Source organism: Grus americana, chromosome 8, assembly GCF_028858705.1.
Source record: "Grus americana isolate bGruAme1 chromosome 8, bGruAme1.mat, whole genome shotgun sequence".
In the NCBI taxonomy this organism is placed as follows: domain Eukaryota; kingdom Metazoa; phylum Chordata; class Aves; order Gruiformes; family Gruidae; genus Grus; species Grus americana.
In genome coordinates, this window is record NC_072859.1 from 25321356 (window position 1) to 25342221 (window position 20866).

Genomic DNA, 20866 nt, shown 5'->3' on the forward strand with positions numbered 1-20866 from the left:
GAGTTTTGTTATGGTTATCATCATAATTTTTTTGCTTTGGAACAAAGTGACTTGTTTAAAACCTAGCCAGACAGCAGGGCAAACATTTGCCCAAAAGGAAAGTAACTTGCCCAGCAGATTTAATTTTAAACTATATTTCATCAATACAATAATACACTAATAAAATTCACAAGTACCCAGGCATTTAAGGCCAGGTGTTTCATCTACTTCCCTTCCCGAACAGGCAAGTACACACATCACCTCAAAAAATTTAAAAAATTAAGTTAAAAAAAAACTAAAAAAAAACCCCCAACCCAACAAACCCAAGAAACTGGAAAATACAGAATATAGCTGATGACAAACTTTTATCCTGACAGCTTCCAATGTGATCCACAGAGATATTATACCTTTAGTGCTAAGAACCATCCAAATATAGCATAACTGCTAGTAAATTCTTAGGGTTTGGTTTGGCGTTTGTTGTCGTTTGGTTGGGTTTTTTTAAATAACCCTTACTACTTCCTGTGGCCACTGATGAGTTTGCTATTGTGGTGAAATCATGCACTCCTCCCAGCGGGCGCATTTTCTAAACAATTGACATTCAACAATAGATAACATTGAAGCATTAGTAGGGCAGCTCTGGAGAATGACATACAATTATGTAAAGCTTTGAACAAAGGCATTCACAGAGGTCTCAGGAAATGGATTTTCATATGACTAGCCATCACAGTACATGTTTATGATTAATGCTGCAGGCACAGAGTTCTCCTTAGTTACTTTGGTTCCTTGCAGTAACTCTACCTCCCCACTCTTAAATGTACTAAAATACATCTTGAATTTAAAAAAAAAATAAAATATCGGGGGAACACCGAGTTATCTTTTCAGTTATTTTTATGCACCTCTTATCTGCACACTCCAAGGTGACTGCAATGGAGCTTTCCAAGTATATCATGTCAAAGTGACATGACTCCATGTCTGGGCATTTTTCATAAATTTTATATTCTTCCTTGTAGAATTCAGCACCCTTCACTTGAAAAGACACCCAAGGAAGTATTTTATGATTTTACTGAAATACTTCTTTCACCTACCAGTTGAACTATTTTTGTTTCCCCCTTGGCTAAATGCACATCCTTCATCTGTTTAATGCTGCACTGAGGTAGCTTTAAAAAAAACCCTAAAACTGGATGGAGGCCTAGTAGTCACATTTGCAAACACATTATACTGCATTTTTATTTTTAAAAGCCGTTTCTAATCTTAAAAAATAGTTCCTTTTAGGCTAAGATAATATTTTCTGGATGCTTTTGATTGAAGTGACATTATGAAATCTTCCCAAGAACAGTTTTGGAGTACTTTCATGTTGCAAGTCTCCAGTGAGCTTAAACCAGTTCATTAGCTCCAGACAACAGGACAGACAGGACAGACAAGCCCTCAGCACAAGCTGCAATGGATGGCAAGACCCAGTGTGAATACTGGGGCAATCTGTTCACAGAGCTTAGTGCTCCTACGTCAATATTTCTAGCTGAGCTTGAATTAGCCAGCTATTTCAGCCAACTATGTTCATACAAGTTGTCACCAAAGCAGTTCAAACAAATCTATGTTCACTGAAAAGTCTGCCTCTGAAATATCTTTCTGGGGGAAATTGTGAAATTTGAAAATTTTAGGTAAACTAGTTTGATCTTACTGACTGTAGAAATGAAAGAAATATAAACCAGAATTGGGGACAATACTTAATGTTGAATTAGTAATGAAAGGTCACTCTTCCTCCTGAAGATGATTTGTGAAATACATGGGGAAACAAAACAAGGAGATTTTAAAGTGCATTTGTAATAACCTCCTCAGTTGGGGTTCTTTATATCATTGACCTGTTCCAAATGTTAGATTGTTATGCTTAATTATCCAGAGATTTAAATACTTTACTGAACCATAATTCAGAACTAAAAACTCTGCAGCTATTTTCTGAGAAATCCTAATCTGAACTCATTTAAGGAATGACCTTCCTTCAGGATAGTTATTTCTCCAGTTCCCATACAAACTATCAACATGTTTTGAAGAAAGTTTTAATCCCATAAACTGTATTTAAATTTGATTCTCAAAATGTCTTAGATCACACTTTATATAATTGCAGTGCTCTGCTGGAAGGAGGAGAAAGAACCAAATGACCAGTTACAGTACCTTCATTAAAAAGTACCCTTCATTTTATAAACAGTACCTTGGATGTAAGGTCTCGGTGGAAAATGCCTTTATAATGAAGATAACTAATTCCCATAGCAATGTCATATGCCAGTTTCACCCTCACTGTCCAGGGCAGATGCTGGTTACTGTCTAATAGCTGTTCCAGGTTACCACAGTTGATGTACTGAAAAAAACAAAGCAACATTTATAATTATTTAACTTCATATATTGTCAGGAATGTAAAATCCATCATTACACATGTGTCCTCAGCTCAGCTACACATTAAAAACTTTTTTTTTTCTTAAGGGCTAGGCAGGCACAAAGTTTGCAGATCAAGAGAGGCTGAAAACATCTTCCTTCACTGTGCGTACTAGTGCATTTATGTTAAAGACGCACACAATAGCCACCATTGTATTAAGTCTATGGTATTTAAATATTGGTATTTAAATAGACCCTTCAGAAACACCTACAATATAATATCACCCTCTCGTTTCAGTGTGAGGAAAATAAGGGCAAAAAGGACAAAGACCTGGCTCTCTGGCAGAATAAGTCAACAAAGAGAGGGCTAACTATCCAAGTGTAGGTCATGGAGCCTGATCAAGTTCCTATATATCAATTCCCTAAACTGAAGCAGCATCAAAGAAAAATATTACAACATGATGCTGTAAGTTACACTTTTTCACTGCTGTATCTACAAGTCCTAATCAGCAATCTGATTCCCACTATGTCCAGTAGTACATCAACTTCATCAAATGGTAGCCCTCATGAAAAGGAACCTACATTAAGGATAAGATAAATGCTACAAGAGACAGTGAAACAAAGCAGCACCCAAATGATGCTAAGTAATATAACCCAGGGTTAAGACATGGAGGCTCCACTGCTTCTCAAGTAATCATTACAGCAACGCTGGGCTTATGCTTTATGTATAGACCCTCTACACCACAAGAGCAGCCTTGCTGTGTTTGAGTAGCTTCTTGTTTCACTCCCAGCCCCGGTCCCCTCACCAGCGGACGAAGTAAAGAGACTAGCTCACTCCGGAAGGAAAACCTGGCAGCAATGCAGTGACTTGTCTCAAGAAAATCCAAGTGAAGCAAATTGAATAATTTGCTCTCGAGCTTGGTCCAAGCATGTAACACTGTGGCAGGCTGCACCAACTTTGCTCCTCTGTGCCAGACAGCTCTCCAACTCTCTCTCAAGAGGCTTTGCACTTTCCCGTGTCATTCACCCAGACAAAACATGTGCCATCATTATCATGTTAAAATAAAAATTCTAATTTCAGCTCTTGTTATTTCAGAAACTTTGAACTTGCTTGTATTTTGTTGGGCTTCTTTGTGTCTGGGAGCCTAGGGCACAAGGCAAACATGAACCATGCACCACACAGTGTGGATGTGACTGATCTCCTCAGACTATGCTATAGCAAGGAAAGGGCACACAAAAGCCAGATTCTACTAGTAAGTCTGGGAGTCATGGCTCACCTCCTGGATGATCTACAAAAAACAGCTTCTTCCTTACAGTCAGGCCCTGTCTTTTTCTGAGCTCATCAGTTAATTTTGAAAACTTTTTTTCAGCAGATACATCAGTTTAATGAGGCTAAATTGTTTGGGCAGAAGATGCACAGAACAATTTTAATGGTCACAAAGCTTACCGGGAGGGGGCACCATAAAGCAGTGTGGGGCTCCACTGCTCCCCTCTGCTACTGCACATCCCTTGGGAACTGGGTTCATCTCAGCCCATTTCACTGGCAGTCCAGGATGTGACCCCTTTCTCTCACAGAAGCTCCGTGGACTGCCGGGCAGTACACTTGCAGCACATGGACACAGCAGGCACTAAATATCCTCGCCCTAATCATTTGCTTTTCTCCTTTTAAATATGAACCTTTGGCCTGATCACGCTGCTGTACCTCCACCTTTTGTCCTTGAGCAACAATCAAGGCAAAGGGTGAGTAAGTACAAGAGTTACTTCTTTGCACTCAATGTTCTTGAAAGAATGATTGACAATTAGCTCCAATCTGGGCCAGATTTTAGAGCTGGTATCAACTACCTTCTCATATCAAAGGAGGCAATCCCACAAAAGGTGCCTGGATCTAGGAAATGCTCCAATATTTAGCAATTCATGTTCTTATGACTACTTCAAGATGCTGTTTCATATCTTTTGCATTAGACTAACAGCAGGAGAAAGAGTGCAATGATATACAGGAAAGGATTTCAAAACAAGAAACAGAAAGCTTCCTCGTATTGACTATTTCTAGATCAAACTGGCAAAAAGTGTATTTTACAATTAGGCAAGGAAAGCTCTTGAACTCTTAGAAAGTAATGTGACGGACATTTTAAAATGCACTGTTCTGTTCTTAAGTAGTAAAATTTTCTATCAAACTATTCTCTTTTGTGCTGAAGTCAAGATAATTTAATTACTCAGAAATTTGTGCTTAGTGCATATAATTTTGCAAAATAAAATGCCTGCTGGCCCCTCTCCAAAACATCAAGGCAAACAAGACTTAACACACCAATGATAAAAATCAAATGTTTAGGACTCCTATAGCCCAGGCACTGCAGCTGGAGGAGAAAGGAGTTGATCAGATGACTGCACTGGAAACTAGAAATTGCAGGCTGGTGCAAGCCAGAGATCCCAAACAACCTATCCCTTGTGCTAAGAGTTCGTGTGTCAGGAGGGCAGAGCAGCTCTGGAACAGGTCACTCAGAGGCTATGCAATCTCCATCCTTGGAGATTTTCAAGACTCAACTAGACAGAGCTGCAGCCAACCTGACTTAATGTTGGAAACAATGCTGCTTTGAGCTTTTCCAACTTTGATCTTTCTTTCTCGTTGCTTTTATCTGAACCCGTATGGGAGCTAAATGACCTTATAAGAGCACTCAAGGTAGAAAAAAAAATTGCTCAATATCATTCAATTTATTTTTTTTTTAAATCACAAGTTGCTAGTATGCTTAAGGAAAAAATGCTGAATAAGATTTCTACATTAACTTCATATATATTCCCAGCTTCCTTGGAACAGTGTGAGCAGCACTTCTCATCCAGTTATGTTCAAACCAGAACAGTATTGACCAATCTGGAACAGAAGGCACTAAAGCATCTAGCTCAATAACCCAATTATAAAGTGACACTTAATTATCTCAGACCATTTCACCTTTCTGACTGGGCAACAACAGACCGTCCATATAGCACTACCATACTTGAATTCATTGGCAAGAGAATGCAAAGGGGAAGGGAATCACTGGCCTGCCTTTTTATTTTGGTTAGGGTTAAACTGTGCCATACCATGACAGTAATTGCTCCAGAAATGCTAATAAAATAAAACAAGCAACCCATAACAGTATTGACATACCTACTGAAATGTGACAATAGCTAGCTACTGTTTTGAGCATGCTCATGCTTTCTTTTTCAATAAAGTAGCCTACTGATTTGATCCATTGCTGCCATATTAGTTAAGTGTATCTAATATATCTATTCCTCCAGCACCCTTCCAGTCAAATTGGTTTGCAGGGTTATTCACCCATCTTAACTGCCAGGACTGGATTCTAGCATGGGCTGGGTGAAAACCTGACACATGCATAGGACACAACATGCATGAGCTGCAAGAGCAAGAATCAAACCTGACTCTAGCACATATACAAAACTCATTAGGCCTCCTATCCGAAACTGCCACCTGGCAAGTGCTCAGACCTCATTTATTAGAGACGTAAGTTCTGGGTTTGGCTTGAATTTCTAGTGTACTTCTATGAAGCACAGCAGGCTAATAATCATCAAGTGAACAACTGAACTAAGACTTTCCCATAGACACCTTTAAGACTCCTGTTGATCTCAGATTTTAGCTGGCCAGCAGGTAATATTTGCATGCAGAGTCCTGAATTGCCCCTAAGGCAAGCACCACACAGAGTTCAGTGCTCCCTCAGCATCACATAACTAATCCAATTCCTCCTGTCATTCGGGCTGATAACGCCAACAGCCAGCCTGATGGCCTATTTTTTTCAGAGCCCTTCAACAATGCCTTTTTGGAATAGACACAAAATTCTGTACATTATTTCCTAATTGCCAATGCAACTGAAAGAAAAATACTTGTTCTTGGTCTCTTACTAGCACAAACCAGCTCTGGGTGGTAAGAATATTCTAAAGGATAGTAAGCGCAACTATCTCAAAGAGAATACTGGATTTTATTTTGTCCCCAAAAGATTTCAGTGCTGGTACAGTAAAGCTACAGCACACACATTGTCTCAAAGCATTATTCTACTACAACAACAACAGCCATTGCGTAAGTGTACAAGCAACTGGAGCAGAGATCTGATCAGGCTATGACAAGGAAAGCAAAGGACACTACATTTCATAAAGAGACCTCACAGCTAAATGGAGCAGTGTTCAGACCTTTTCAAACTCTGTATCATCAGGTTGCAGTGAAACAGCTACCCATTATTCCTACTGCTAGCTTTTTGTCATGTAACAGGACACCAACAGTCAGTTTATTTGGTTGCCAGAGTCTAAAAGTAACTACTTTAGGTTGGTTATGTTTGCATCTACTACAACTTAACAGAGCAAATTCAACACTGGTTTAAAAGATCATTTTAGCTCACAAAAATATTCTTTTCCTACAAATTTACCCGTGGTAAGAGCTCATGCTTTTGTTACTAGAGCAAAAGTTCAGCAAAACTGTGTTTGTCACACTCCTCATGAACCTTATGAGGAAAGAGGGTAGTAGCTTCTTTGAAGGACAAGTTACCCAGAAGCTCAGCCAAGCGTAGGTGCTTTCTGGATCAAAGAGCATTGAGGAGCCTTCTGATGTTATAGCTTAATGCTATGAAATGCAAAAGCAGCAGTGTATAACCCTTTCCCACACAACAGTCAGGGCATAGGGAGACACGCTATTTTAACTTGAGAAGAGGATAATAGGACTGCTGCCTTGCAAGACATTTGCAGTCACATTATCAGATTCAAGCATATGAAATGAGGAATGGAATTAAATTCAGCATATAATGCTACTTACACATAGCATTACATACTTCATTTCAAGAGACTAATACTGAACTTCAGCTGTCAGATTTTAGCCTTCAAAATTCAAAATAAAGGTTTGAATGTACTAATATGAGAACTAGAAGCTTTTAAAGAAAAGGTGCATCAGATTCACACGATTCCAGCAGTTACTGCTCAAAACCAAAAAGACTCCAAATATTGCCAAGTCTGACGGGGAAGACTGAAGGGAATTGCAAAGTTTTCAATGCTAATTTGAAAACCAATGCTGTTTCAACATGTAGGTCTAACATAAAGAAGCCACCAGATACTGCACAGGAAAAACAGCAAAAAGTTGGCCTGCTATTTACTCAGCTTTAAATGTCACTGCTTGCCATTTAAAAAGCAGCAAATAACCACAAGACACCCCTATACAGTAGGCCAAATGTTGCCAAAGGCAATGCATTAGGTGGTTAAGAAAAGTAGGTGTGGAAAGTGCATTTAGGTTGACAGACCAAATGAGGTAAGTAAAAAATAAGAACTCTGGGGACCCAGAACGCAAGACAAACACTGAGATAGCAGTGAATTAATATACTGAAGAAGCCAATGAAGAAAGCAGGCAGAGAAGAAGGAGGAAAGAGAAACTAGAACTGTGGCTGTAGCACCTTCAGCGTGGAGAATTAAGAGAGATGTCAGAGCAAAAGCCAGACTACATAGTTGGAAGCCAGACTACATAGTTGGATTCTAAAGGGAGACCTGGAAAACAAAACAATAACATTGCAGATGTCGGTGACAAATGCATTGAAGCAGTGTCAAAAGAGATAGAGCTTGACTATTTGTATCATTTCTAATGCTGGAAGTAAGAAGGTAAGTCTTGTGCTTAATAAAAAACAGTTAAGATCTTTTCACTGAGCTTTCTGGAGAAGAAAAAAAAAGTTTTAAACTACCCATTTCAAGGAGGACACAACCCAGTCTTCAGTTCTTGTATGTTTAACAGTCATCTGTCACACTCAGCTCTAAGTGACTACTTTGAAGGCTTCTGGCTGCAACGCAACAAGCCGATGTACCCTTCTGCCACAACTGACATAATTAGCTACAGTGGGAGGACTGGAAATTTCCTCCTTTCCCCCAACTGTTTTCACTAGCTTCAACTATGCAGAACTGGAAAAGAAAGACAGTATCAGTAAGTTCAGAACTACAGTATGAGATACTACAAGTTGTTACACTGAAACTGACTGTGAGATAATATTGAATTGTTTTTGAAGTTAGTTCATAGACTTCCACTTGGTAAAAAAAAACCCCACACAAAACAACAACAAAACAGTTTAAAAAAAACCCCAAACCTATCTCACCCAAGTACCTCTGAGCAGTAACCTTCCATTTCCATTAAATACTGAACACATTGATTGCACCATACAAAATAAATTAAACATTAAAACAGAACAAGCTGTATGTTTAATTTGGGCTGTACGAGTATATTTTTGGACAGCAGATGAACTCACGTTGCCAGGGAGCAAACCACAAGTAGTGAAAGAGTCAGAATATGCAGGTGAAGCAAGCACATTTCAGAACAAAACTCAAACTTTTTCATGAAAGACCAGAAGGGCTCAATGGGCTAGGAAAAACAACCTGATTGCAAGGACAGAAGAAAAGCCAAAAGTCTTCCTCTAAAGGCCACTTTTGTTTCCTGCTCCTTCCTTGCTGAAAACCAAAGGGGAAAAAAGTCTATAACCTAAAGTCAATTTCTCTTCTGCTTTTCAACTAATACAAACAATTCAGTTCTTTAATAAAAAATTTATATCTTTTCTTTAAAAGCATTAACCATTACAGGATTAAAATAATCTTGCTTTAAAAAGTGTCAGCTATTCATAGAGGAGAAGGCAAGCTTCCTCATGCAATTGCCATGGCCTGGTTACTCATCAGAACTCAGGACCAAAAGCCAAGAAACGCAACAAATCTACCTCTGCTGCTTCTTCCACGCTCAGTTGTGGTACTGATCGATTCACTGGCTCCTCCTTCTATAAAGGCATGTACAGGCACGGTTTATTTTATAAGGGCAAACAAGAATTAACATGTACTAACTCAGGAAGGAGCTGTAATGAAAACCATTTGTTGCATTCCAAACATTTAAATGCTGGTATGGAAGAGAATATGGCAAGAGTTGTCTTCCTTTAATTCTCCACATCCAACAGCTTTTATGGTCAACATACTGAATTTATCCCTTTCCTGTCATTCCATTCAATCAAAATTTAATGTTCACTTGCTTGCCTGCTGCTCAAAACAGATTACTGTAAGTAAGGCTTCAACTGCAGGCGCATAGCCACAATGCACTATCGCAACCCATATGTATGAAGGGTTTGAAATACTTCAGGAAATAAGCTTATTTTGTTGGAACCGGAAAACACTCCCAGTATATCTATACAAACTGACCTTGATAACCATTTTTCCTGTAATTATATTAGTAGAAAAAAAAAAAAAGAAACCAAGCAAGGCCTAACAAAAAAACTGTATTTATAATCTGAAGTCACAACCATTGGGATTCTAAGTAGAGCCTAGTTTCAGTGCAGTTAATCTGGGATACGGCAGGCTAGCAATGGCATAAATTAGCACAGAGGCACAGAAGAGAACGTACCTTGTTGCTGCCACAGGCAAGAGAAACAGCATCTCTGTAATAACACTTCTGTTAAGAGCAGAAGGCTCCATCCACAATGACAGCATTTTGAACATACTATACACTCAGTTCTGCCTTCCCCACAAAGATACCAGCAGTAGTGGCCTACAGATTATATGCCTGCAATATTCCAGATAACTAACGTGTTTGCTTCATTTTTTGAAGTCTGTAAAACAGTTACAAGGATCTACTGAGCGCAAAAGTTATAGCATACAAATACCTCCCACAGTACAATTTTTGTTTAAATTCTGCAGAAGGATTACTGGGTTTGAGCTATTTCAGAGTGCTTTTCCAAGCCTCAACACTCCAGCTGTGCCACAACATCCATTTACATTTGAGGGTGCTCAAACACTTTACTGGCAAGTACAGAATGCACCAAGATCCCTATTAATAGTGGTGTGCAAAAGCAAACATTAAAGGAATTTTCTTGTACAGCTCAGTTTCTGAATGTTTTGGATGGCTGATAAGTAAAGTGAAATGAGGAAGTGAAACTGCAGAACACTTGTTAATTCAACAGTATGTTTCCTGGGGTCCAGGGTGACGGGGGTGTGTGTGTGTGTCTCTAGAAAGCACTACAAACAATCTGAATGGAAAATACAAGACAAAAATCCCAGACAAAAACTTAAAGGGCCATTATCACACTATCTATTTGGACTGCAGCTCTTCAACACACAAGTTACAGAAAAATCTAGTGCTCAAGGCAGTATTCTGCTCTCCTCCCCTCTCTCCCCTCACACCATAACAGTTGAGAAGCTTGCATCTTCTCACTCTTATTAACCTAGACATATTTCCAGGATGTCAGAAAGCAAGAATAAAAGAATTGCAGGGGCTGCAGTTCAAGAATGTTTTTCTTTCACTTGAGACAATGGCAGATGGTCCAGTAGGCTCACAGTGAGCGTCAAAACACTGATACCCAAAATCCCTCCCCACCAAAAAACCCCACACAACACACACACACACACACCCAACTGCCACACACATGCACGGAAGGGAGCGAAGGAATCAGACAATGGAGCTTGCTATTTGCAGTTCAACATCTAACTGTCTCTTATCTTACTTTCTTCTATCCTTGAGACATTCTAAGAAGGAGGAAGAGGTTACCACCAGCAAGATATTTAGTAAGCCTTCCTCAGAACACAACATATTTAGATGCATATCAATTAAAATAACAAATAAAAAAGGTTCCTTGTGCACTATTACAGGTTCTGAAGTGATGAAACAAGTCAATCATCCTCCTACAAGAGGGGGAAAAAAAGAATTAAATTTAACATATAGCCTGTGTAGCTATAAGAAAGATAAGATTGAAAGCAAGCAAGGAAGCAAGCAAGCGGGAGAAAAGGAGGTTTAACCATGAGCTCTTAAGCTCATACATAGGCATTTAAGAAAAAGACTAGAATCCAAAAGCTTGCACATCCCAAAGTTCTCACTGCAATAACTGGTTGCTCATCACTTCTGATCTAGCACCTGCGTGCATAAATATAGACTGTGTGCCTGAAGTTAGACTCATATTTTCAAAGTCTTGGCTTCTGTCTTTACATGAGGATTTCTTTAGTGTCGCTGATTATAGTACTTTTTACGTCTGACCTTTCTTCTCTGTGAGAACCCACCCTTCTCTCCTCGCCTAACCACATATTGCAAATGCATCTAGCTGTTTCCCTGTGCCTTCAGCACAATGCAGTGCTTACACAACTTTCATTGCTTGCCTGCTTTTGGTAAAAGGAGAGACTTTCTCTGTAGAGTTGTCCCCTATGTGTTTAATTTACTTGGTCAACACCAACCCAGAGTAGGTTTTTCCTTTAACTGATCTGCCAGCCCTTCCCTCCTGAGAGCGCACCTGTAAGGCCAGCTTGCATCCTCCATAAGCCAACATTTTTGTCAGCTTTCTGTCTCCCAGAACTGAGCTTTTTACTGCAGCTTTTTTGAGAATTAATTCCATCTTTCTGTAAAGCAAGGACCCACTTCAGCCTCTCTTACTTCTTATTCTAATTCTGCACATGTACATGATAGGAAATCACTCTAAGAGATGCATTTTGGGGAATTGGTCAAATCGTATCAGGCATACAGCCACAGGAAAACACACACAAATTCAGTAATTAAAGCTTCTTCCTGTCCTCAGAACAAGTGTTGCGACCAGGTACAGCAGCATTTAACTTCCTATCCAACTGAAGCTATACTACAGGGGCTCTGGCATTCTATGGGGTAACATGGTATAGCCAACCAAAAAACTAAGTTAAAAAAAATTCTCTGTTTAGTGTTTTTCTGGAAACCCTAGGTCCTTGACCACTGTAATCAGACAAGATGGTTAGCTTTCATTTGTGAAAAAGTAAATAGCCATCAGATGTAGGAAAAAAAATTGAAAGATCACCTAACTTAAAAAAGGTTCTTTACATGCTTTCCAAGAACCTGGCTTTTGATATTTAAGCATTCAAAATTGCAAAGCTACAAATCAGACAGACTTAGCTGAAACTCCTGTGGAGGCCTGTATCATTTTTGCTGGAGCAAGAACTAAAGGGTCAAGCACACCACGTATGCCACAACGTCAGGCTGCAAGAGTATGAACTGGAGATGGAATTTCAGCCAGAACACTAAATTTCCTGCCTCCTGTCACTGAAACCCAGGCCCCCTTGTGTGATTTTAAATGGATTTTTTGGTATGTGCAGCACATCAAGCTGTGTTTGGGACTGAAGCCTTTTTTCCTTCTAACTAATTCACAAAAATATTTGGTTCCCAAGGAAAATAATATAAACAAAGTAAAGAATATGTACTTTGTCTTAACTTCTGTGAAATAACTTCACTATCTGAGACACACTGCTTTTTTTGTGTTACAAAATAATTCATGAAGCCTTAAAGTTATAGCATAAGGTTTAAACAGTGTGACATTTTGCAAACACCACTACCCTCCCTTTTCTACAAGCTTTTTAAACTCTACTTTGAACAGTCTAATTTACTTATTACATGTACCACGTTTAGATTTAATTTTGCATCCTCTGGTGCATACAGATGAATCAGGTTTACTTCTACCTTTAATCAGCCTAACTCAAATCTCAAGTACAAGGTACAGTGATGGGTACCAGAGTCTGCAACTTTTCAGCTGTTGGAATAACCAGCCATCTAGGCTCCGTACAGGTGCCTACAGCATTATTTCAACAAAAATGAGACAACTTTAGCTGACAAAACACGATGATGGTGCTCACATCCTTCTAACCCGCACTCAGTCTTCCTAGAGTTGATAATCTAGACTGAACCATTACTGGAAATGGGATTTTTTTTTCTTTTGTCATGCACCCTTTCAAAAAATATAGTTAGGGCCGACACACCTCTCCCCAAACCAATACAGTTGGTTAGTTTAGCACTCTCCAGCTAATACTGCATCAGAGCATGGTTGCTCCTAAAGCTACCCATGCTTCTTGACAAGGATCAATGGCAGAGGGATGGGTCTCTTCAATTCTGCAAGCTGGGAAGTGTGAGATATATTAAGCCTTTCATATGTGTATCTCTCAAGTTGAAGAGAGACAAGCTGTACTCCTCTAAACACAATGAATCCATAAGAAAGAAGGACACCGCTTTGAAGATGAAACAATGTGATGCCTTGTATAGCACAGAGAAAGGATGAGGTAGAGCTGGTCATCAAGCATCAATCAACATTTGCTGAGAGTGCATTCAGTCATTTTATAAATTAAAGTGAGAACCTAAGTGAACTGTTACAGCAAAACTGAAACTCATATTCCATATGCTGTGAAGAGTGCAAAACTAAGACCAAATATGGCTCAAGTGTTGACAAGTATTTTTAAAATTGTTATGAACAATCAAGAGATGAAGGGAAGTGTCTGCACTGAAACAAGTTTATAAAAAAAAATAACTGTATTTCAAAACGATCAAAGATGTACTAGGAATCATTTTGCAAGCTACACAGTAACAAGAAAAAGCACAAGGTCTACATGTGGTCCTGGACAAAGCTATTAAAATAACTTATTTCAGATACATACACACATACAAGTACCTAATATTCAAATTTATATTTCTCTTTTTTTAATATCACAATAATTTAAGCAAAAGCTAAAAATGTACTTTGATACAAGAAATCTGAGGCACATCCCAAGGCTTATCACTTTAAAGATTCAGAATCTTTAAAATTTCAAAAAGATATTGCTAGAGACTTCATTTGCTGTGTTATAAACACATTCATCTTGGAAAATAAACAGAAGCTTCCTAACCTTTTTGGGTCTAAGAAAAGTCCCTATGACCTACGCCTGTGCCCTTTCAGCACGATAGCTGCTGTATGCGACAAAGGTGATACTTTCAGTTCTTCCTAACTTAGGCCTGGTATTCATGCACAATGAAGTGCAGGCAATAGACTTGTCTTTCTGTACATGTTTAGTTGGTTGGGTTTTTTTAACCCAAAACCATTAAGCCGATATTCACAGGTGCCAGTAAGCAGACACACAGTAAAAGAGATTTTTGCATTTTGCAGGTTCACCTTAACTCTATTCCCTAAAGTAAAAACTTCACAGTTCTATGTATTTTTAAAAAGGATGACAGAATTAACTAGATATTTCAAAGCATCTATTAGCTTGCAACAATTTTTCTGTGGTGACATAAGTTCTTTTTCTCAAGAACAGAAAGATAAAGCACTATGCAGGTAGTGAACAGTCCTAACAGACATCTTATGTGATATATTCATTTTATTTTAGTGCTGGAAAAAACAGTTACAATGAAATGGATTGATTTCTCACCTTTTCCATTGCAGACTAGCCTAGTCTTCCTAACACTCGAGTTATTTCCCGCTCTGTTTTAAACCCTACTTCTGCTGCCATGACCCTTACTCTTCTCCTCAGGTCCTACAGCGAACTTCTCACACAGTCCTCAGTCATTAAGGGGGAGTGCAACTACTGCTGCATCTGACAAGGTTACCATTACTCTTCTCTAGAGGTCAAATCCCTGGGGTCCAGATGAATGGTTTTCTCTTGACCCCGAAGCAAGTATATGCAAGGCCTGACTCTTAATGACTCCTGTAAGGAAAAAGCTAACGAACCCAAACAACCAAATTAACAGAGGAAATAACACAGACGTGTGCTGGCTGGACTTCCAGTCCTACAACAAAAGCAGCAAAAGGGGCAAGCAAATAATAGCAATAGGTACTCTAGTTTTATACCACATAACCATCCTTGCCATCAAAGCATATTTTCCTGGAATTAAATATACTCAGTTCTAATACCCAAGTCCATACCAGTAGGGGTACAAAGTAACCCTAGTTTAACAGAGGACCCAACGTCTCTGATGCATTTTGAGTAAGACTAAACACTTTTGGTACTTGGGTTTTATACCTGAAAAAGCCCAGATTGCCTCTACACATTACATTTTCCAGCACTGGCACCAGTACAGCACACTGAAAGAACTCCTCTTCTTCTTATTCTCAGGGAAGTATATAAAATGAACTGTAGCTCTAATGAGTGCTACAAAAAAAATATCTGAACTAAGGACAAAAAGAATAAAGCATGCAAGTAGAGATTTATTACAGTATTAATCCACAGGTCATGCTATTCATTGGCTGAGAGATTATAAGGATCAATTTAATCTGCAGAATTTTACACATACTTAGAGTTCTTACAAAGTTTAAACAGCGGTCCTTCTGTAACATCCTAGAGCCAGGAGGCATTTAAAAATGCCACCTGTTGGCTGCTGAAAGTTGTCTGAAAGATATTCTTTGTCATCATAGCATATTAATCTTTTTTTAAGTTACTTCAAAGTAAATTCCATCTTTTTTACACTATTGTGTGTAAAGAATTTAGAATTAACAGGTATATTCTCAGAGCTGTCAACAAAACCATCCAAGAGAAAGTTTGCCCAGTTGCTCACTTCAAAGTCACAGCAGTTGCCGGTTCCACAAGACCATAAAGTAAGTAACTTGACATACTGCGTGAGACCTCTAATATACTCAAGGAAGATGCTCTATGTATGCAAATGAGACCAAATTGGACCAGCATTAGGGACCAAATCTGAGGAGAGGCAAAAGGACCAAAACATCTCTAGAGATTCCCTACCCCTCCACTTTTTTGCTCCTCCTCTTGAGTTTTTCTTTTTCAATACTACAGTCAGAAAGACTATATAAAGTGCCTAAGGAAGATTTCAATAAGCAAGAGTAGCTTATGAAAAGCACAAAATATCAAGGAACACAAACTGATGTGGAAGCCTCTAACCAGTATGGCTTGACTGTATACATTGGGTAATACCTAAACCTTTAATCTTACATGAAGTAAAGGGTTTCCCTAATAATTGTCTACTTTTTTTTTTCCCCTAGAAATTGGACAGCAGTATCCAGCAGATTAACATTTTCTAATAGGATGACATTGAGAGTCCCTTCATTTCCTTTAATTTTCTACTTGGTGCCACCTTTAACACAACTTTCATCTTCTCTTCAGTTGTCTCCAAGCTCAGGCTAATCAAGTTAGCACTGCAGCTATTCTCTTTTTTGAGGGACAACCACCACAGCCATCTTATCCAGGAACTAAACCTGAGCTGGTAAATAGGTAATACCTAAACTGTGAACAATTCCTTTGCCGTATGGAATATTTACGGAATGACTGATAATAGGAACTACAGTTCTAAAGACATTAAGTTCTCTAGGGTTGACAGGCTAGCCTACTGTGATCACCAAAGCCGAGTTAAATATTTGCAGTGTCACATGAGTAAAACTGAAGTTATTCAAACAACATGAATCACACTGGTGGAATAACACCAGTAGGGATTAGCAAGTGTTACAAGACACGGGGGGGAGAAAGGAGCAGGGAAGGAATGGTGTTTCAGGGCTTTTTAAAACTCTCAAAAGTGTGCAATTGCCATCTGGAAGGCAATGTACGCCTACAACTTTTGCTGCAGCATAAAGATTTAGAAGAGGAGACCTAAGTGATGCCTGTCTGGTTTTCTCCATTCCAGGGTCAAAGGCTCTCCGTAGAAAGGTGCCTAAGAACTGAAGGGAGGGAAAAAGAAGGAGGAAAATTAAATATTTTTAATTATGGATTCTGCTTGTGAAAGCTGTATATCAGAAGAACTTTCTTGCTGGAAGAACTTACTTTCCCTTCCTTGTAAAAGGCTAACTCAGCACAATTGTAATAATTCTGAGAATTTTAAGCTTTTAACATTTTTCTTCCCAATCAGTGCTATTTCCAACAGTAAAAAAAAAAAAAAACAAAACAAAAACAAACAAACCTAAAAAAAAAAGGAAGTTCTCCAAAGGCCTGAAACTCCACTAATTGCATTTATAGTTTACTTAAGTTATTGCTGTTGGGAGGAAAAGCAGAAAAGGAAAGGTTTCAGTTATCACAGAGGAACTTATTGAAAATAACCCTCTGTCTTCAAAAGCCACAAGCTCTTTCATTAAGATGAACTTTAGGAATACAAAAGGGATACACTGTGCAAGGAAGGAAAAGGGGAAAAAAAAAGTCTTTTCCAAATTGCTACATAGCAGCATTCTTGTCTCAAAACAATTAATTGTGGTTGATGGTAAAAACAGCAGTGTCAAATTCAGTAAGCTGCTAGGGTCCAACATGTCAAAATTGTCCAATAGCAATTTTCTTGCCCAAGATAAAAATTAACATGTCTAGAAGGATTTCCATATTAAATTTTTTTCCTGGAGTTCATGACACGGCTATAAAAAGATTAATTGAACTGAAAACATGCACATATTCAAAGAATTCTGTGTATTCTCTTAAAAACAAAACAAAAAGAGTTAAAGCAGTAGTCAAGATTTTTTTATACAGCACTTTTTGCCACATACAACTGCATTAAACTCTGTTGTCCATACTATACATTGCCAGCACGCATTATTTCAGACAACACCACTCTGAGCACCCAGGAAACGTTTCAGACTTCAAGGCATTTTTGTGCACCCCTGCACACAGGACCTGTAAGGTGCAGTACGTGAGGCAGCTGATAAGGAGAACTCACTGAATGGGATGCACTGGAGGAGCCAGGTGCACAGAAAGGCTGGCTCGTCCCTTACAGTTCTCTCACCATTGTTCCAATGCCACATATACAGCACCTTAAAACCAAGGCTGCCCAAATATACTCTTAGATCCATGAAACATCTAATACCACACCAAATACTTGGGACGGAATCAGAACTGACCAGGTAGTACACCAGCAAGAACACAGACCGAAAGGCTGCGGGAGAGGCATGTCAGGCAGACAGCAGATCCAGCCACTGGTTGAAACAATACTGTCCACCCCTCCACTACAGATCATGTGTTCCTATCATACTGCCACAGCCCTGCTCCCTGCCCGAGAAAGCTCCAATGTGTGTCAGATCCTGCACTGAGCAAGTAAAGCTACAGCTTCAGATTGTGGCAACAGAGCATTTGTGCACTTTTTTTACTATCATTCAGTATGAATAGCAGCCATAAAACTTCTGTTGTAACAATTAGCTATTGTTTGCAGAGCACTGCAATTCCAAGATATCCCAATCAACGCATAACAACTCTCCCTTCCTCATCTTCTATACACACAGCTGTCAGGGTTTTAATTTCCTTCAAGAAGAAATTATCAAGCTGTATGACTCGTTCTGTGCATATATATACATCTAATTATAACAAGATTTTAGCTTGATCTCTCTCTCAGAAATTCAGATAAATGGGCTTAGAGTTCAACAAATAATTTAAGATCCACAAAAAGGTATTACGTGGTTTTTATATGCTAGACTGTATGTTATCTGCTTCAGTGTAATAGCATCGGCCTATAGAACCTACAAAGCACAAATAAATTTGCCTCCCATCTAAAATGGGTGCTTGTTCATGCATCTATTTCATGCTAAATGTACATGGGATGAGATCGTACACTACTGCTGCTAAGCCATGGCTGCTCCACACTAACTGGCTCACAGCTTCATGTCCCTTGGAGTGTACGCGGTCTGCTAACCTCCTGGCAGTGGCTCAGATCTGGTCTCTGAATGCTCAGCAGCATCTCATGCTAACTGACACCAGAGCCTGTACTACTATGCAAGTTTCTCCAAGTCTGAGGATGCTGTGTGCCAGGAAATTAAGAAATAGAAGTGAATAGAGAGTTGTCAGACTAGGAAGGTGTCTGGAAAACAGAGAGGCTTGAAGGAGAGTCTGAGACTAGGTTGAAGAGGCATGCAAGTACAGCAGGAAGCCCTGCAGATTCTTGTAGCTACAGAAACAAATCACTAACTACAGATTAGAGCTGAACACTGAGAAAGGAATACCCAGTTCCTGGTTTTACAGAAAATGAGCACAGCAAATCTGTGCCCATCCGCTCAAAGTTAGCGAGGCAATCTAACACCTGCCAGCTCATCTGAGTGGTACACCTATTAAAGCACCTACTTCACTCTCCTTAAATGTTTCTTAATTATGTGCTTGCAAGGACAGAGGTCCCTGCCAGTCTAACCTATTCTGTGACTCTAAGGATAGATAACTGAGCTACTACAGAAGAGGCATATGACATAGCTTCTGGCTTGAGTAGAACTTCGAAAACAATATTGGATTTTCAAAACTGATAAGACCGTGGACTCAGAACAAGGCCAAAGTCCTACTGCAGTCTATAATGAAACAATTCCATTCTTATTTTGAAAAAACCAAACCAAACCAAACAGAAACTGCTTCTCGCCCAACAGTTTTAGAAACAAAAACCACTTGAGAGAGAACAATTAAAACAATGTAAAATGCTGCCAAAAGGAAAAAACCCAAGGCCTACATACAATCAACACCTTCCTCAAGCAAAAAACCTGCTCTGCATGATCCACCGTGTTTAGCCTCCTGTGTGTTTAAACATGCAAGAAAAGAAATCTCTAACGCTTCAGACTCTGCCTTCCAGTAACAAAGTGCTGTATATTCCTAATGTAGCCCCTTAACAGGCTTGTAAAATCCTCAAGGCTCCTCTAAGACCATTTGTTGTTGTTGCCCTCCCTGTTAATAGCACAGGAGGCTATTAAACATAAGTCCTCTAGAACATTTGCCACAAGTTCTCAACTTCTGTCATGGAAACATATACATAGAAACAAACACGATTTCCCATCATGCCCTCAGACATAAGGTCTAAGTGATGTTCTATCCCTTTTACTTAGGCATATCATCCACTGTACTGTCAAAACACAAGAAGGGATAATTAAGCTCCTTACGGAACAGGTCCAGCATAGACTCATGCAAGAGAAGATTCTCCTTGCAGTGACTCACACACCTATTGAGCAATGGGCCTCTGAATTAACAGTTTCATGTCCAAAATAATGAAACCCTGGCAGAAGTTCTGAGTGCTAGTAGCATCGGGCTAGTATCAATTATGTTGAGCACTGGAAGCTAGGAGACCACTTTTTTGAACCACAAGCTGAAAAAAGCCATGAGACAGTGGCTGATTTGTTTATCCTCCTGGGCTATATTTGAAGTGGTGATTCACCATGCCCATCTTACTAATAATTCCTTCAGCTAGCCATTTCAGCCCCCTTCTCCAACCTCCAGAAGTCTTTAGAACTCAACCATTACTCTATGCACACTTCAAGATGAAAAATGCCACTACTGTTGCCAGAAAACACAACTAATTCCACCACTTGGAACACGGACAGCTCTTAACTTTTAAAAGCTCTGTAAAAACAAAGAACAACTACTGTATTGGACAAAATTGTGGGGATTCCCGACAACATGAACTTATGATGGCCTTCGGTTGGGATTTTCCTATTAAAGGCATTAAATGTCCACCTTGGTCCACATAAGAAAAGCAAGGATCACTACATGTACTTTTATAACATGTCACTAAAGCTAATCTGTTTCTCAAAATTTTGCAACAATCTTCTTCAGTCTGAAACTTTTCCTCTTTAGTCTCAAGATGTTTCAGGAATCTCTTCTATTATTCTGAATTATAACTATAAAAAGTTATTCTTTGAAGTCTCTCTTAGATTTATTTGCTTGCCAAGAACTCAAAAATAACTGAACAAAGCAAGCAGCTACAAAGTTAGCTCTCCATGAGGAAGCATCTGTGCTGGTTTCATTTTCTTGGCTTTCTGGGTGGGGAGGGACATGTAAATGGCAAGCAACTGGGATGATGGGGGGAAACAAACAAAAAAAACCCACACTGAGGAAGATCTGCCAAGAT

General features: G+C 39.2%; 1 protein-coding gene across 1 annotated transcript in view; it reads right to left on the minus strand.

Moving 5' to 3' along the window:
• The window catches only part of TESK2 (testis associated actin remodelling kinase 2), an 83769-nt gene that overhangs the window by 24527 nt on the left and 38376 nt on the right, over nucleotides 1-20866 (minus strand). Inside the window, exon 5 of the mRNA XM_054833302.1 lies at nucleotides 2186-2332. Coding sequence (XP_054689277.1) covers nucleotides 2186-2332 — 147 coding nt within the window. The remainder of the gene's footprint in view (nucleotides 1-2185; nucleotides 2333-20866) is intronic.